Genomic DNA, 18,890 nt, shown 5'->3' on the forward strand with positions numbered 1-18,890 from the left:
TTTGTAGGGAGTCTTGAGTTCAATCGGATTGAATTTTCTATAATTGTGTTGAGCGTGTCTCCCCAATTCTCAAGGGATTTTGAAGATTCAGAATATTCAACTATTAGGTATAGGTTGCGAGAGATTAGATGATGCATAATATAATGATTTATCGAAACAATTAAGTTAATCTTTGATTCATAAGATCGATCGATCGATCGAAACGTCCGAATGTTATATTAATCTGATAAATTATTTTGACCCATTTGTTGAGATGGGGTGGCCAATTGTCAGACCAAATTGTATTTGTTTTTCTAACTCCGGTACGTTTATGACTGGGGAACCGGTGCAAAGAAACGGATTAGATTATTTATCCAGGACCAAGATTTAATCCAAGGAAAAATCATCGTGACACAATCAATCTATCAATAATAATTAAAACTAACTTCAATCGATTTATACTAAGATCCACACTTCATCCGATTTCTAATTCTAATATAGAAGGATTTGCTCTATCACTTAGCTCTCACCTGCAGTATTGTGCAGACCAACTACCCTCCACTAATCTAGCTTGATTCGGCCAACTCATCGCCAGACTTAACTTCAACTCCAAAAACTTAAAAAAAAAAAAAAATCTTAATTATCTTCTTCGCTTTATGTTATATAATCCTTTTAATATTCCAAAATGATATTTTCTAGAAAAGACTCATAAAATCTAGAAAAACCTGGTACAAAAATATATTAACACAAGCACTATGGTCCATCATAGATCTAATGCCCATCTACATCGGTGATAATTAATTAAGTGTCAAGCAATGATCATTTATCAATAATATATTCTATTATGTTTGCTGTCTTCCAATAAAATATACAATGTCAAGTTATATATGATTCATGTGTATATAAATATAAATATATATTTGGTAAAGGCTTTAAACAGGTCAATATGGCTGGCGTTGATGCAATTAATTCTTGTGGAGTCTGAGAGTACACAGCTCCGCCTGTGTAGGATATCTGAGCAGAAACGATTACAGACTAGGAGGATCCGTCCAAAGGTTTCGAGACTCGCAGCGATTGAGAAGATAGGGAGGACCTGAGCGAAATCAAACCCAGAGGGCCTCGATAAATTGACGTCGTCTCGCGATCTGAGATCTCCGCCGCACATATCCTCGATCCCTCCGCCGTCACTCCTTTCGCGTCCTCTTCCTTACACCCATCCATATCAAGAGCCCCTCCGAGCCCTAATCCCCCTACTGATCTGATATTGGGCTTTTCTTCTCCGCTTTTTGCTGCTGCTGCCTACGAGGTGCGCACTTCTGTTACGGTCGCTTTGCTACCTTCTCGATAAAATTTGTTTCAAGAAGAGAACACCGATCCGATCACATGAACCATTGTGGTTTTGATGTGGCCTTTTTTTCTCCCACGATCATGTGTGCTTGGTGGTGGTCTAGATGGATTTCGGATTGATGTCTTTTCTCTTCTCTCCGAAAAAGGATGACAGAAAGTGTTATTCCCTGTGAAAGGGAACGGCGAGATTTTGTACGGAAAGAACTTCCAGAAGTTCATATATGTTGCTTTGTGGATTTCTTTTTTCTTTCGTGTTTTGATGATTTTAGTCCGTGAATTTATAATGTTTGTATAGGATGTTTCTGTTTATGAATATGTGCAGAATACAATCCTCATAAAGGAGCTCGGAGTTGGTCATTGGGACCTCGAATAGGAGTGAGGAAGGGGAGGAAGAAGAGCCGGTGAGCGCGAGGGATGAAGAATTACGGACTCCGGCTTCGATTTCCGCTGGTGCAGAAGACCTCGAAGCCAGCTCCTCCTCGCCCTTCCCTTCCTGCCTTCGCTTTCGACGGCGACGACGACGAGGATGACATCGAGAGGGAAATCTCACGGCAGGCGTCCAAGAACAAGTCTCTCCGGAAGGTTTTTTAAAATGGTTTCCTTATTCCTGGTATTGATGAGTAAATTAACTTACGGGTTGATTGATTGATGGTGGAATTTGGTAGATCAAGGAGCAGAACAAAAAGGCAATGGAAGAGGATCCCACGGTCTTCGACTACGACGGGGTTTACGACGAGATGAAAGGGAAGATTGCGCGCCCCAAGGTTCAGAATCGAACGGAGAGAAAGGTACTTCACTTTTGCCTACGTTTGGATGAAAACATGATCCTTTTGATTACGTTGATGATCGCATGGAATTGCGTTTCAGTCTTATGTGAGACCTCTTTATTCCCTTCTTTCATGGTCATTTCGAATGATCAAATTGAAAGAAGTAATCTTTTAGATGAGACTATGACGATGATAATTGGGCTCCAAGAAGATTTCTTAGATATGTACCCAAAGTCGGATACTCTACAAAACGAACTCACCTTATTACTCTTTTTGAAATTGGTTTTCCCTCGTGTTCAGGGTGGGGCAGGTGTGACGGTGATTATTTATCGTATCTTCTCCATTCCTTTCTTGAAATAAACATGGGATACCTTTTCCAGTTTTTTTTTCTTTTTCAAGTTAGTCGATCTCTCGTACAAAGAGTATTGAATTATATTTTGGTTGAAATTCAGATCAATAATAGGATACAAAGTAAAGCTTTGTGGACTTTGTATGTTTGCTTTGGCACAATAATTAGCATTTTAATTTTCAATTGTGCTTTGTTCAAGTATAATGTGAATTCAAAAATCCTAATTCGGCAGTTCTTTTTCGGCGGCATCCTTTTTGTATTAAACCTAAATTGTGGGAGAGGATCGACCTTATTTTTTGAGTGCTTAACGATTAAGAATGCAAGTTAAAAATTTTATGTCTGTGTTTGATCTTGGTTGCAGTCAAAGTATATAGAAACACTTATGGAGAGAGCAAAACAACGTGAGCGGGAACATGAAATTGTATATGAGAGGAAGCTGCTGAAAGAGAGGAGCAAGGATGATCACCTTTTTGCAGATAAGGAAAAGTTTGTAACCGGTGCCTACAAGAAAAAGCTAGCAGAACAAGCAAAATGGTTGGACGAAGAGAGGCTGCGCAAAATTCGTGAAGAAAGAGATGATGTAAGTGGCTCATATCTTTCTTTTTGCTGCTTTGCTTTAGTTTTCTTGTTGCATATGTAATGTGATTTATGCAACCTTTTGTGCATAAAAAACATCCACAGTTCAACAAAATGTGGTGTATTCGACAATTGATTTTGTTTTTCTCTGGTGGAAGAATAAAAGCTTAAAATCACTTCATTGTTGTAGAATCAGCTCATCAGCAATTGCCTTTTGGATGTTTATCTGGACTTTTTTAAGAAGCCAAAACCATGAGTTTGTCGGGGTCTTGAAACTTGGTAATACTTTTATTAGAACTTATCAATTTATTGTTTGAATGTGCTTCCAATTTGGAGTCCTGTTGTACATACTTGTGTCATCTTCTTTTGTTAAATTTAAATCCTTTTGGTATTGACATCAGATAGAAATACTTTCGATAACTTTTGTAGATTTATAGTGATGAAAGTTATTAAGTGTATATTTCGCCTTCGGGAGTATTGCATTTGTGAGCATAATTATTGAATTTATCTATTAGCTAATTGATGAATTGTAATATTAGCTATCAAGTATTAGATGCTATTTGGTGTTGGCCACATGGAATGAGACCTTGGTAAAATTATTGTATCCAAGGTTCACATCTTAGTCATCTATTAATATAAGCTTGGTGGTAATTTTGATTTTTTCCATAAAAATTGAATTTATCTGATTTTGGTTTTTGTATTGATTTTAATTTTTCTGTGACCTTATCCTATCATCATCTTTGTCCAATACTCCAACCATATTGTCCCAACCAATTATTGCATTATTATCCCCTTCTTGTTTACCAGTCTTGACCTTCATCTCGATTTTTAAAACCTTGATCAGATCAGAATTTGGACAGTTTTGGTTAGGGGTTTGATTCATACCCAGTTTAGTCAGATAGGCTATCAGATCACATCGTGTTATGATATGTGACACTTGTAGTCTTATAAACTATAATCTTCCAATTATGAAGCACAGTGAGGTGTCTTGAGAGTTTGAGTGGATTTGACAACTTGGCTAACTTATGATCAGCATGGTTCATGTCTTTAACATCAGTTAGGGCAAGACTTAGGAGAGGACAAGACTTATGATGGTTCTCATGTTATTGTGAAACATGGAGCACCATAATTTTTTTACGCTTAGCCAGTAAGATTGGTCCTTCTGATGATAATACGCAAGTTTAATGTTCCGAAACTTAATGTGAATTTTCTTTTATGTTATCAACCATAGTGCAAGAAGATCCATTATGAGTGAAGGCTTCTAGTTATTGTATGTCGAATCCAATTCAAATGGCTGCTTTCAGCAATGATGCAATTTAAATTTGACTAGTATTTGAGTGATAAGTTGTTTTATGATGCAATTAAGTGGGACTAGCAATTTCATTATTTCTCAGGAGTGATCACACTTCTCTTCGATGCTTTTACTTTTTTAGTTGGTTATCATGGTCATTAAATTTCATTATGCAGCAGCCATTTCTTTTCTTTAATCAGTTAATGTAACCGACATGACTGCTTCATGTAGGTAACCAAGAAGAGTGACGTGAGCGATTTTTACTTTGGGCTCGGTGAGAATGTAGCTTTTGGTGCTCAGTCAGAAGATGCCACAAAACGGAAGGAACAAAAGCCACCCGGAGGCACTTCAGCGGTACCTGAACATGGCCCTACTGAGAAGAATGCACAGACAGATTATACTCGGGATATAGAGAAAGTTGATACTCAAGCCAAGACTTCTAGTCATACACAGAACAACTCTGAGCAAGCTGCAAAGTTAACAACATTAGATGTAACTGTAAAAGATTACGATGATAGTGATAAATTGGCAGCTGTGTATCAATCAACTGAACGTTACACGAGAGGTGATGACGCATTGGCTTCAGCAAGAGAGCGTTTTATAACTCGAAAGAGAGCAAGACAGCAGTTGGAAAGCAGTTGTTTCGTCTCTATTTAGCACTTATATCTGGAGTTAAAATTGGTATTCTCTGATGCCATTTATAGTAACCTCATCGGTTATTTAGTTTTTGAGGAACTCAAGAAGTGCACCTCTTGGTAAGTTTGCTGTAAGCATTTCTCCAAAATAAGCAAAAGAAGCATCAAACGTTTCATGTTAGACGCTTATTTATACACATAAAAGTTGTTTGAAGCGACAGTGGTCAGTCTATATATGATTATGAACAGCTACAGTCTAGCCATTTCTGACTACCTGGGAGCTGATATGTCATGCAGCCCATCAGTACAAGCAGACCTTAATAACCTTCAAGTTGGAATTGATCTTCATGGTGCTGAGGTATATGCATGGCTTGTTTACAGAAATCCTGTTCTTCAGATTAAATTCTTCTTCTGCTAGTTAATCTCTTGAAGATAATCTTTCTGTTCTTTCATATAATCCGGTTACAAATATAAATCTGCTATTTTTTTTCTTTTTTGTCTGTTTTTAGGGGTTTCCTGGTGTTGATGATTCAATATATGGATCTCTTGGAGATATAGGTTTGTATTATTTGCTGCAGTTTTTGTTGTTTTCTATACAAATTATCATTTTTCAGGAGTTAACTTTGATTAGTGCTAGTAATTCACTTCTATTTTTGTTTTCCCCCCACAAAATTAGTCTTTTCTTAGCAGTTAGCTTTTTATTTTTGCAATCATTTGAATTTTGAAAGTTCTTTAACATATTAAAATTCAAGTTATTACTACTGTTGGATGTTCATGAGATTTTTCTTTTCATGAAATAGAAGGCAAAGCCATTTAAATTTAGTAGATAAGATTAGAGCTAAAATTTTGGTACAACACAAAAGATAGGGAAAAAACTTGGAATGAGTAGTAGTCCCCTACTTTGTCTTCCTTCATCTCAGTTCCAGTGCTTAGTGGGACTTGGGGCAAGATTCCACTTTCAAATCCAAATATGAAAGTGCCAGGTGGTGAAATTGTATCTTGAGCCTTGCCTAATCCATCTAGCAATCCTGGTTGACCTTGGAACACCTCAAATGCCTGCCATGCATATTAATCTTCCCACCATCCGAGTGAAAGTAAGCCTTGTCACATGCATCTTGTAGTGACACACAGCAGCACGAAGCTGTCCAAATGGCCAATCATGTAGGATATTCATGATTGGAGCTGAAACCCACCTTGGCTTAGCCAGTTACATAGTGGATGCGGGCAGTTCAACTGGAGAGTCTTGCTAAGGTTGAGTTCAAGTTCAGTTTCCTTCGCAATAGTCCTTTAGTACATGTACATAAACAACCTATATGTTAACTAAATACATGCAAGACTAACACGAGTGCAAGTAAGTGCTGTCAAATTCTGGTTCACTATCTGTGTACAGTGTGTATTAGTAGGAATCAATTGTGAGGTTGGGTCATGGCATTACAGTGAGGTTGCTCTTTTCACAATCAGGTGACCAAGTTTCATGAACATAGCAGCTTGAGGGGTCCCTAGACCCAACCTCAGTATAGAGTCTCGTATACTAGGCATTTTTCAAAATTCTTGTCATTTGAAAACCTATGTCAAATTTTGTAAAGATAAGCCATGCCAAAAACATGTCCAAGTATGTTCACCTCATGACACTAGGTATGCCAGATCATCTGAATTGGGTTAGGCTGAATTTGCATATTGGCACAAACATTTCCAAGCTCAATTCATAATGGTTTCGAAATACTTGTTACGGTAATAAGCTGGTGAAAATGGAGTGTATTTACTGTTGTACTTAATTTTTTATTCTCTCTTTTTGCTTGAGGATTCATCTGATGTGTGGTTGTATTCATTGTAAATTGCTTTACATGAATGATTAAGTTTGGATATTGAAGCATATTAGATAGTTTTCCAAGTTTGTTTTAAGTGTTTGCTACACAACATTTTGTTTTATAATTTTAACAATATTTTTCACTTGTAGGATTCATGGAGGTCTGGGACCATCCAACACAAGATTATGAGAAGTTCTTTTGAACCTTTAACTGTGTTGTGGCAATTTAAGTAAGGCTGCTTATTACTTATCCTCCAGCCAGTATCTGGATTTCAAACATCTAGGATTTTAGACAATAAATAGCACATTGATATATCAACTATCAGTTGCTGTGTCCAGTATCTAAACCACATGTCACAAAGTTGTGTTCTGCTTTTGTTGTCTGCTGCTTTAAATTCCTGCCATTAACTTTGTCCTTACCTTGTGAGAATGGTTGTTTTGTACCTTGTTCAGTAACTTCTGTTTGCCTGTTTGAGGAGAGGCTTCCATCTAATTCCATAGTCTATTGTTTGATGATGAAGGTTAACATTGATTAACTTAATTGTGCTCTATGTTGCTAATATTGCTGAAGTATCATTATCAGTTAATGTTTTATCTCATTATATTTCCAGATGTTCTCTTTCCCACTAATCTTATGTTTAGTGCTAGATTGGCTTGCAGTTGGTAGATCCTTGTAACACATCTAAGTTCGATTTCTAGTATATTTTATCAAGATAAATTAGAAATTCTAGAGGTTGCCTCTTGGCTTTCCAGGGAAAGGAAGTGAGAATGAGAACACATAAGTATGAAACTTTTGTAAAGAAGTGGACTACTAGTGTTCAAAGAATTGGCATGTGAAACCATATAATGAAGAGTGAATGAAACTTTTTATTGCTGTTAGAAAGGTCCATGAAATTTGAACCAAGTCTTTTACTGGATTGAATGCTCAAGGATATAAAAATTTGTGTTGCATTAGGTTGGTCAAATTGGACAATGTGTAATAAAAACATCAGATTTGAGATAAAAATAATTAAAATATTAAAGGAACCTAAATTTGGGGAAAATTTAAAAAGAAAAATAAAAAAAATACTTAAAGCTTGTTATTTTCCTCAACTTTTGAAACTACAACAGAAAGTTAAAGAAAAACTACTCAATTTTCTAGATAAAATCTCCTAAATGTTCAATTTATGAATTTTGAATTTCCCCAAAATTTTTAACTTTTTTTTTTCATCTTTGATTACTTGTGAAAAGAAACTCTAATAGTCTAACTCTGGCTAATCATGTATCATATATGAAAACATCAGACAAAGATCATCAGGAGCTACTTATTGTCATATATAAAATTTATGCCTAAAGATTTAGTTTTGAAATCTAGCCTTCTGAAGATGATTATATTTTTCTAAATCTGCCTTCATTGTGTACCATGACATATACAAAAATCCTTGATGTTGACATGGTGATCGGTAGTACATGCATGTTTTTTTATTGTGTTCTTAACCCTGTTTTATTTGCTTTTTTCTCTTTAAAAAAAGAATAACTGAGTTCCTCCTCCGTTTTTGGCAGTCATATGGAGAGGTAAATCTCTTATAAATAATATCACCGTCCACGTTTATTGAAGAAACCATCTAACAATTAACATCTGAAGTGTCAATGAGTTGTTCCTATATTGTGCTAAACTTCTCGAGCTGATTGGACCAATTCAGGATAAAACCAATGATCTTGGAATCAATTTTCTGAAATAGTGTAAGGGTTCACCGGAGGTTTTATTTTGTGCCAACTAAATTGCCCAGATCCATAAAGGATTGGGACCAACTTAAGGACACTTACATGGTAACAAAGCAACAAGATGATAGCAGAAGAAAGGGTAAGAGAACGTTATTCGGACAGAGTAGAAGAATTTGATGTGGTAGACATTTCTTTTTTGGTATGATGGATAATTATGGCTAAGGTTTGGTAAATTGTCGAAGAGGATTGATTAATTGAAGCCGACACCGATAAGATTCATGAGCTGGCAACAAGAACATTTATATTCCATGAAGAGCTGTCAGTTGCTAAACACATGGTTCGGCTGAAGGAAGAGGTCTAGGATCACACATTTGACCATTGTTCTTAGTTGCGTACCACGTTGCTTTAGAAATTGAAGCAGAACTTGGATGTTTCACAAGACCAACTGTTATATGTTTCTACAATGGAAAATCAGACATGGTGCATAATTAACCTGAAAATCAAATAGTTCTTGTAGAGGACATTCCTACATCTATTGAGCGTGGATGTTGCCTAGGCAATCTACTTAGAAAGTATTTATAGTATTTGAAGGCAAAGATAGAGAAGCTTGGCTTTGGTTAGGTGGTAATCGGATCTAACATATTAGTATTTTGTTATTTTAATAGAAGAGAAGAGAAGAGAAGATTGACGAGACAAAAAGAAAATTACACAAGCGGCTCTTTTTAGGATTTTGATGGCATACAACGTTTAAAAGGATGAAGCATCCCACACTGACACGAATCTTAAAGAAATACACCCGTTATTGTTAAAGCCTCTGTTATGCGGATCGTATTCAGTCTTAATGAAAGACACCTGGGCCGGAGGTTGCTGTTGGCTAGACATGTCTCGCAATGCAACCCGACGTCGCAGTTCCCGTTGGACAAGCAAATTGAACCGAGCTGTGTGTTACGAAGAAGAAGAAAATCCAAAGGAGAAGAGGAGAGATGGAGAAAGGTGACGGAAGAGAAGAGGGTGGCAAAGAACCTGAGCAGCAGAAGACGAAGGAAGAAGGCGTGAATGGAGCAGCAAAAGCAGTGGCAGCCGCTGTAGTAGAGGGCTGAAGCTCTGAACCAAGATAGATTTGAGCGACAACAGAGATATAACAACATACCTGCATCACTGTGATCACTAATATGATTACTGGATTACGGTCTTCTCTCTGCCTTTCAGAGCAAGATGGAAATGGAGATGATGGAGAGCCAAGGAATGGAGTTTTTGGGAGGATGATGGCCTACTGCAGCTTTTATCTTCCGAGTCACAGAGATGTCAGAGGAGAGAACATGTTATGAGATAATGTATGTCGTACGAGGATGGCCAACCACATTGTCGAGATCTACAAAATTTGAATTCACGAGCAGGAGTTTGGTTTCAAATGTAGCAGAATAGGTCGAAGTCGAATCGATGACACGTTGATCCATACGATTGTATCCAACAGGTAGTGTACAAGCACAACACACCACGATTGATGGACGGTTCAGAATCCCGTTTAAGGAAAGAAACACACGGTTAAGTTGCGTATATATTACACGTGAGTGTACTCTGATGTGTGATGTTAAAGGTCACAAATATATATATATATATATATATATATATATATATATATATATATATATATATATATATATATATATATATATATTGAGGACAAAGATTTTCATTGCATTGGTTGAACAATGAGTTGATCGAACCATGCGAGACCGACACCGGTGAACAACGCGGTGAATACGAAGAGGAGGAGAACCTTCCGACTCGTTCGCCGGCCTTTTTATTGGTGCAGTTGAAAAGCCTGCGAGCAGTTCGCCATGTGCTCGCACTGTGTAGACACAGCTTCGTGGACTGTTACAAGTCCACGGCGGCTGTAGGAAGGCCTGCGGCCTGCAGCCTGCAGCTGCCTACAGCCTGTGGCTTTGCCTGCAAGTTGTTACGTCGTGTAATGGGCTACTGTTCGATCGAGGATCAACAATTCTAAGACGAGGGAAATCAATTTCCCATGGATTGACAATTGACACAGTGTGATGCATGCAAGAAAGAAGTGAATGGACACTGTTAGTGGCGCTCTACAAGGTCGAGTCTGCTCTCATGTGCAGCATTGACTTCATCGCATATAGTATGCAGAATCAACTCCAATCGCGTTCGTCGATTCACTGGCTATCAGTTCCACAATCTACGACAGTGCTCACATGCTTCGATCACCGTCGCATTGCAAGGAAAACAAAACATCATCTCCTCGTAGAAATAAGTAATGTGCTGTCTGTCACAAGAAAAATGTTTCGTGGGGCGGATGGGGGGAAAGAGGAATACAGCTAACCTGTGACCTGTCACCGAATAACTGCACGTGGGGTGTCACGCCGTGGTGACGCAAGCGAAGAACACAGACTAAATTACCCATACACCATTGCCTCTGTAAACTAATGCTGAAACCCACAGTAAGGCACAAAAAGCGACAAAGTCCAGCGTTGGCACGCGGAAACTTCTCCGGCCAACGAAGAGGAGGGTAGAAATTAAGGGAGAAAGGAGGAGGAGGAGGAGGAGCCAATTGTGGGTTGCTGAGATCCAAAGATGCACGCCAAGACCGACTCCGAGGTCACGAGCATCGCGCCCTCGTCGCCCACCCGGCCGGTGTACTACGTGCAGAGCCCGTCGCGTGACTCCCATGACGACGCAGAAGACCTCGAAGTCAGCTCCTCCTCGCCCTCTCCCTCCTGTCTTCGGTTTCGACGGCGGCGACGATGACTATGACATCGAGAGGGAAATCTCACGGCAGACGTCTAAGAACAAGTCTCTCCAGAGGAAAATCTGCATACTATATTCTGCATACTTATTCTTAGTATTGATGAGTAAATGAATTTGTGGGTTGCTGAAATCTGCATACATTTTTGTCCGAGAATTTACGGGTTGGTTGATTGATTGATGGTGGAATTTGGTAGATTGAGGAGCAGCAAAAAAGGCAATGGAAGAGGATTCGACTACGACGAGATGAAGGGGAAGATTGCGCGTCCCAAGGTTCAGGATCGAACGGAGAGAAAAGTATACTTTTGCCTACGTTTGAATGAAAACATGATCCTTTTGATTACGCTGATAATCGTATGGAATTACCATATTGCCATGTTTCGTGGTGATATATACAAGTTTTTAGTGTCATCACTGTATGTCATGGTTCTTTGCTTGGATTCATTGTCTTGTGCATTTTGTGTTGTAATGTCTAGAGGTTTCTGGTGTCATCATCATTGCAAGTTCTGCTTCTTTATGTGAATTCATTGTTCAGCTGCTACCTATCTCGATAGGCAGCTTTCTTCGTCAGTAATTATATATGGAGATTACTCTGGTGACACAACTGACCAAATAATCGTGAAATAGGAACAGAAATCTAATTTTGTTGGTGTTGTGTAGCATTAAAAGAACCTCAAATATAGAGAGAGATTGGTCGGAGAAGCATTAGACGGATGTGGCTTTCCAAGTGTTCATCTGAACAGTAGTTCTACTTGTGTGTTGGTGGAGATAAAGCAGAGGCCAACAAAAAAGTATCAGACAGACATCCAACTCGTTTGTCTTGTCTCTGCCCCTCTGTTCGACCGAACAACTGTGCTCATCTAATTTATGGTACAAGCAGTGACTCCATTGCTACAGCTTGTTTCAGAGAAAGTGAAACAAAGTGGGGAATCATCTGATAAAGAAGTCAAAGAACAGGCTGCATACTGTGCGCTGCCAATCTGGCTGGGTAAAAGGAGCTGTGACATGGTTAAAAGGCATGCATGGTCTGAGAGCTCCGTGTATGGGACAGCGCAATGTGTGCAAGCTTTGGTTTTGTTGGACCCAAATTTGCTGGTGCTACAGAGGCCATGGTCTTCACCAACATTTAGAATGAATATTTGTCATAAATATATATATAATTAAAAGGTATTCAGGGATTTTATTTTTTGGCAATATCATCACGTTATCGGATCTAGAATAATATAATCGGAGAATGAACATGTTCACAATAAACGCAGCTTCTGAAATCAAAGACATGGCTTGAATGCTGCATAATGAGAAAGGAGACACAGAAGTAGGTTTTACTCATAAAAAGTCAACATTCTAATCCTGCATTTGCAGGAGAGTCCATGATTAGTCAACGGCCTTAGCATCATCCGAACTGTAATCCTATATGGTCATTGCAGCTTCTTGTATCACAAGGTGGAAATATTTCTCATCGAATCAATTTCTTATTCCAATTTGTTTTCTTTTTCTTTTGATTTTGTTTTTATAATATCCACAAAGGGTTATCTTGAATTTTACTATAGCTTGCTGGATATAAACTGGGAGTTGGTTGGATGAGAGGCCTTATAATATAAACTAAATCATGATGGTTTCGTCAGTGAGATTAAAGAGGAAGAATTATGTTATGTTATTATATATGGTATTAATGATCCATTTCTGCCTAAGCAAATATATGTGAATCACCGAGATATGCTCTTCTACAATGCTTTTTCTTACCATATTAGAAAATTTTAAATGATATAATATATTTTTTTATTATAATATTTTAATAATTATATAATTAATTATATCGAAGTCAGATGACTCGTCACGACATAATATTATACCTCACATACATCATGTCATAATTAGATTATGTAGAATTTGTAATATCTCGACTCATCTTAGATATAAAATTAATATAATTTATTAAAATTAAATTTATTTATTTATTAATTTTAATTTAAAATTTTAAACAGTGATTTCAACTTAACAAAATTGACGATCCAATCAACTCAACCGAGATTAAATAGAGTTTATCTTTATTTAGAAATTGATTTTTATGACATGGAAACACAAAAACGACTATAAAAAAATCCAAATAAGGTGATTTTTCTTTTGTTGTTGTTGTTGACATGACGTGTTGTATGAAACAGTCTTTGTGTATGCTTTCCACCCTTCTTTGATACGTATATGTGCCAGGAAAACTGGTAGGTCGTTGAGTTGTTCTCGCTCTCACGATGCTCACTTTTACTTGTCCAATTATAAGGCAGGTAATTGAACGCGTTGGCCGGAAAGAGTAAGAGAGTTTTGTCATGACACCTCGTCGGCCTAGGATTACTTATCCTCTCCCGAGGCGTATGCTAACTCCCTTCCTCGGTTCATTCGATATTGGTGGGGCTTCGATCGGAGACCGGACTCGGAACGATCGGAGGTCGAATTTTAGGGCTTTTTGACCTTTTCCCCGGACCATCCAACTGAATCTTGAGTGGTTCTACGCGGGATTCATGGGTTTTCGGCGTCTATTTGGGTTTTTGATCCAACCAAATCGGTAAGTCCTTCGGATTGGAGCCCAGCGACGATTGATTCGTTCTGCGAACTAGGGCTTTTCTTGAGCCCTAATTGTTTAAGAGCTCGGAGCTTGTCATTGGGAGATCGATCCATCACTTTCTTATTTGTTTTGCAAGAGGGTTGAAGAAGTACGGACTCTAGCTTCGATTTTCGCTAGCGCAGAAGACCTCGAAGCCAGCTCCTCCTCGCCCTCCCCCTCCTGCCTTCGCTTTCGACGACGACGACAACGAGGATGACATCGAGAGGGAAATCTCACGACAGGCGTCCAAGAACAAGTCTCTCCGGAAGGTTTTTTAATATGGTTTCCTTATTCCTGGTATTGATGAGTAAATTAACTTACGGGTTGATTGATTGATGGTGGAATTTGGTAGATCGATGAGCAGCACAAAAAGGCAATGGAAGAGGATCCCTCGGTCTTCGACTACGACGGGGTTTACGACGAGATGAAAGGGAAGATTGCGCGCCCCAAGGTTCAGGATCGAACGGAGAGAATGGTACTTCACTTTTGCCTACGTTTGGATGAAAACATGATCCTTTTGATTACGCTGATGATCGCATGAAATTGCGTTTCGATCTTATGTGAGACCCCTTTATGCTCTTCTTTTATGGTCATTTCGAATGATCAAATTGAAAGAAGTAATCTTTTAGATGAGACTATGGCGGTGATAATTGGGCTTTAAGAATATTTCTCAGAGAGAGAAAACCAGTAGATATGTACCCAAAGTTGGATACTCTACAAAACGAACTCACCTTATTACTCTTTTTGAAATTGGTTTTCCCTCTTGTGTTCAGGGTGGGGCAGGTGTGACGGTGATTATTTATCGTATCTTCTCCATTCCTTTCTTGAAATAATCATGGGATACCTTTTCCAGTTTTTTTTTCTTTTTCAAGTTAGTCGATCTCTCATACAAAGAGAATTGAATTATATTTTGGTTGAAATTCAGATCAATAATAGAATAAAAAGTAAAGCTTTGTGGACTTTGTATGCTTGCTTTGGCACAATAATTAACATTTTAATTTTCAATTGTGCTTTGTTCTAGTATGATGTGAATTCAAAAATCCTAATTCGGCAGTTCTTTTTCGGCGGCATCCTTTTTGTATTAAACCTAAATTGTGGGAGAGGATCGACCTTATTTTTTGAGTGCTTAACGATTAAGAATGCAAGTTAAAAATTTTATGTCTGTGTTTGATCTTGGTTGCAGTCAAAGTATATAGAAACACTTATGGAGAAAGCAAAACAATGCAAGCGGGAACATGAAATTGTATATGAGAGGAAGCTGCTGAAAGAGAGGAGCAAGGATGATCACCTTTTTGCAGATAAGGAAAAGTTTGTAACCGGTGCCTACAAGAAAAAGCTAGCAGAACAAGCAAAATGGTTGGACGAAGAGAGGCTACGCCAAATTCGTGAAGAAAGAGATGATGTAAGTGGCTCATATCTTTCTTTTTGCTGCTTTGTTTTATTTTTCTTGTTGCATATGTAATGTGATTTATGAAACCTTTTGTGCATAAAAAACATCCACTGTTCAACAAAATGGGGTGTATTCGACAATTGATTTTGTTTTTCTCTAGTGGAAGAATAAAAGCTTAAAATCACTTCATTGTTGTAGAATCAGCTCATCAGCAATTGCCTTTTGTATGTTTATCTGGACTTTTTTAAGAAGTCAAAATCATGAGTTTGTCGGGGTCATGAAACATGGTAATACTTTTATTAGAACTTATCAATTTATTGTTTGAATGTGCTTCCAATTTGGAGTCATGTTGTACATACTTGTGTAATCTTCTTTTGTTAAATTTAAATCCTTTTGGTATTAACATCAGATAGAAATACTTTCGATAACTTTTGTAGATTTATAGTGATGAAATTTATTAAGTGTATATTTCGCCTTCGGGAGTATTACATTTTTGAGCATAATTATTGAATTTATCTATTAGCTAATTGATGAATTGTAATATTAGCTATCAAGTATTAGATGCTATTTGGTGTTGGCCACATGGAATGAGACCTTGGTAAAAGTATTGCATCCAAGGTTCACATCTTAGTCATTTATTAATATAAGCTTGGTGGTAATTTTGATTTTTTCCATAAAAATTGAATTTATCTGATTTTGGTTTTTTGTATTGATTTTAATTTTTCTGTGACCTTATCCTATCATCATCTTTGTCCAATACTCCAACCATATTGTCCCAACCAATTGTTGTACTATTATCCTCTTCTTGTTTACCAGTCTTGACCTTCATCTCGATTTTTAAAACCTTGATCAGATCAGAATTTGGACAGTTTTGGTTAGGGGTTTGATTAATACCCAGTTTAGTCAGATAGGCTAGCAGATCACATCGTGTTAAGATATGTGACACTTGTAGTATTATAAACTATAATCTTCCAATTATGAAGCACAGTGATGTTTCTTGAGGGTTTGAGTGGATTTGACAACCTTATGATCAGCATGGTTCATGTCTTTAACATCAGTTAGGGCAAGACTTAGGAGAGGACAAGACTTATGATGGTTCTCATGTTATTGTGAAACATGGAGCACCATAATTTTATTACGCTTAGTTAGTATGTTTGGTCCTTCTGGTGACAATACGCATGTTTAATGTTCCGAAACTTAATGTGAATTTTCTTTTATGTTATCAACCATAGTGCAAGAAGATTCATTATGAGTGAAGGCTTCTAGTTATTGTATGTCGAATCCAATTCAAATGGCTGCTTTCAGCAATGATGCAATTCAAATTTGACTAGTATTTGAGTGATAAGTTGTTCTATGATTAAATTAAGTGGGACTAGCAATTTCATTATTTCTCAGGAGTGATCACACTTCTCTTGGATGCTTTTACTTTTTTAGTTGGTTATCATGGTCATTAAATTTCATTATGAAGCTGCCATTTCTTTTCTTTAATCAGTTAATGTAATCGATATGACTGCTTCATGTAGGTAACCAAGAAGAGTGACTTGAGCGATTTTTACTTTGGGCTCGGTGAGAATGTAGCTTTTGGTGCTCAGTCAGAAGATGCCACAAAACGGAACGAACAAAAGCCACCCGGAGGCACTTCAGCGGTACCTGAACATGACCCTACTGAGAAGAATGCACAGACAGATTATACTCGGGAAACAGAGAAAGATGATACCCAAGCCAAGACTTCTAGTCATACACATAACAACCCTAAGCAATCTGTAGAGTTAACAACATCAGATGTTACTGTACAAGATTACGATGATGGTGATAAATTGGCAGCTGTGTATCAATCAACTGAACGTTACACGAGAGGTGATGACGCATTGGCTTCGGCAAGAGAGCGTTTTTCTAACTCGAAAGAGAGCAAGACAGCAGTTGGAAAGCAATTGTTTTGTCTCTATTTAGCACTTATATCTGGAGTTAAAATTGGTATTCTTTGATGCCATTTATAGTAACCTCATCGTTTATTTAGTTTTTGAGGAACTCAAGAAGTGCACCTCTTGGTAAGTTTGCTGTAAGCATTTCTCCAAAATAAGCAAAAGAAGCATCAAATGTTTCATGTTAGACGCTTATTTATACACATAAAAGTTGTTTGAAGTGATAGTGGTCAGTCTATATATGATTATGAACAGAGGAGTATGCAACCGAGGCTGGTGAAGTCGAAGTTGCTATTATCAAAATTGCACCAAGATAAAAATAATGTAAACGCAAAAGTTGCAATAACATAGACCTCATTTGTAGCTTCTTCAGTTATTTGTATCAGTCTGAGCAGCAGTAAGATGAACATAGAAGTTCAATTCTGAGAAGAATTCAATTAGGAGAAGTATTGCTTGTTTGGGGAAGTGGCAGAATTTTTTTTTTGTCACTGCAGATTGTTGTCCAATAATAAATAATAGAATTTAGGCCTTCTCTAATGGCAAATATAGAACAAAATCACTTCTAAACAAACAACAAATTTTGCAGGAAAATGATGAGCCACCGCTTCAACAATTGGAGAAATAAAAAAGAGAGAGGATTCTATTACTAGGGAATAAACAAACAAAAGCTTTAACTTTAGTTGGAGCCAAAAACAAAGGCTAAAGATGGAGGGGAAGAAATTATAATGTCACCTCAAAATGATTTCAGATGTTGTGGGGAGAAGCAACCAGAAAGATATCTCGTTCACATTCCAGCTTCATCCTTGGGGTGTCATTAGAACCAGAGAGAGCGTGCAATAATATATAGTCAGACTACAGGAAGGTTGTCATAATCCTATAGCGAAAATGCCATTAAGATTCCTCCAAAATCTAATCTTCCAACCACCTTTGGTCTCCCCCCACTCATCATTCACCACCGATAAAATCTTGGTTCCAGACAAATCTCAAAAAGACTATAGACCGGAGAGGAGAAAAGACGGTCAATATTCTAGATTAGGATTTCTACGAATGATACGTCCGAAAAGATATAAGGATACGTCTGATACAATACAAGGATCCATTTGGCATCGTTTTAAATGATCTATTTACCGAATCAGATCCGATTAGGATATTGGTCCATCTGGATCCATTAACAACTCTTATCGGGTTTAAGATCGAATTTGATCCGCGTCACATAGGCTTTAACAATAACAGGTGTATTTCTTTAAGATTCGTGTTAGTGTGGGATGCTTCGTCCTTTTAATCGTTGTATGCTATTAAAATCCTAAAAAGAGCCGCTTGTGTAATTTTCTTTTTGTCTCGTCAATCTTCCCTTCTCTTCTATTAAAATAATCAAATACCAATATATTAGATCCGATTGCCACCTAATGAATGATACGTCCGATACGATACAAGGATTTATTTGGCATCGTTTTAGATGGTCTATTTACCGGATCAGGTCCGATTAGGATATTGGTCCATCTGGATCCATTAACAACTCTTATCGGGTTTAAGACCGAATCCGATCCGCGTGACAGAGGCTTTAACAATAACATGTGTATTTCTTTAAGATTCGTGTCAGTGTGGGATGCTTCATCCTTTTAAATGTTGTATGCTATAAAAATCCTAAAAAGCGCCGCTTGTGTAATTTTTTTTTTGGCTCGTTAATCTTCCCTTCTCTTCTATTAAAATAATCAAATACCAATATGTCAGATCTGATTGCCACCTAATGAATGATAC

At 37.6% G+C, this 18,890-nt stretch overlaps 2 protein-coding genes and 1 long non-coding RNA gene across 3 annotated transcripts; all 3 read left to right on the forward strand.

Annotated features, from left to right (window-relative positions):
• Nucleotides 1–919: 919 nt before the first annotated feature.
• Nucleotides 920–5,097, forward strand: LOC135643979 (uncharacterized). The gene is made up of 5 exons (XM_065161310.1): nt 920–1,285; nt 1,649–1,908; nt 1,992–2,114; nt 2,804–3,022; nt 4,541–5,097. Exons 2-5 carry the CDS (start codon nt 1,741–1,743, stop codon nt 4,964–4,966), a joined length of 936 nt encoding a protein of 311 aa, XP_065017382.1. The 5' UTR covers nt 920–1,285; nt 1,649–1,740; the 3' UTR covers nt 4,967–5,097.
• A 5,821-nt stretch (nt 5,098–10,918) lies between these two features.
• Nucleotides 10,919–11,643, forward strand: LOC135644493 (uncharacterized). Its single transcript, XR_010498490.1, has 2 exons — nt 10,919–11,343; nt 11,422–11,643. It is a non-coding gene; the product is annotated as an uncharacterized LOC135644493 (long non-coding RNA).
• Nucleotides 11,644–12,091: 448 nt separating this feature from the next.
• LOC135644251 (uncharacterized) lies at nt 12,092–17,195 on the forward strand. The gene is made up of 5 exons (XM_065161725.1): nt 12,092–12,319; nt 13,964–14,089; nt 14,173–14,295; nt 15,004–15,222; nt 16,734–17,195. The coding sequence occupies exons 1-5, from the start codon at nt 12,092–12,094 to the stop codon at nt 17,193–17,195; spliced, it is 1,158 nt and encodes a 385-aa protein (XP_065017797.1).
• Nucleotides 17,196–18,890: the final 1,695 nt, after the last annotated feature.

The sequence above is a fragment of the Musa acuminata genome, chromosome BXJ3-8 (assembly GCF_036884655.1).
Source record: "Musa acuminata AAA Group cultivar baxijiao chromosome BXJ3-8, Cavendish_Baxijiao_AAA, whole genome shotgun sequence".
NCBI classification, from domain to species: Eukaryota; Viridiplantae; Streptophyta; class Magnoliopsida; order Zingiberales; family Musaceae; genus Musa; species Musa acuminata.

What these genes read in the sequence shown, in the direction of transcription:
- LOC135643979 (XM_065161310.1), top strand. Translation starts at nt 1,741, where the DNA reads ATGAAGAATTACGGACTCCGGCTTCGATTTCCGCTGGTGCAGAAGACC. An exon ending in AGAACAAGTCTCTCCGGAAG is followed by an intron (nt 1,909 to 1,991) that starts GTTTTTTAAAAT and finishes GGAATTTGGTAG; the next exon opens with ATCAAGGAGCAGAACAAAAA. An exon ending in TTCGTGAAGAAAGAGATGAT is followed by an intron (nt 3,023 to 4,540) that starts GTAAGTGGCTCA and finishes TGCTTCATGTAG; the next exon opens with GTAACCAAGAAGAGTGACGT.
- LOC135644251 (XM_065161725.1), top strand. Translation starts at nt 12,092, where the DNA reads ATGGTACAAGCAGTGACTCCATTGCTACAGCTTGTTTCAGAGAAAGTG. An exon ending in AGAACAAGTCTCTCCGGAAG is followed by an intron (nt 14,090 to 14,172) that starts GTTTTTTAATAT and finishes GGAATTTGGTAG; the next exon opens with ATCGATGAGCAGCACAAAAA. An exon ending in AGGATCGAACGGAGAGAATG is followed by an intron (nt 14,296 to 15,003) that starts GTACTTCACTTT and finishes TCTTGGTTGCAG; the next exon opens with TCAAAGTATATAGAAACACT.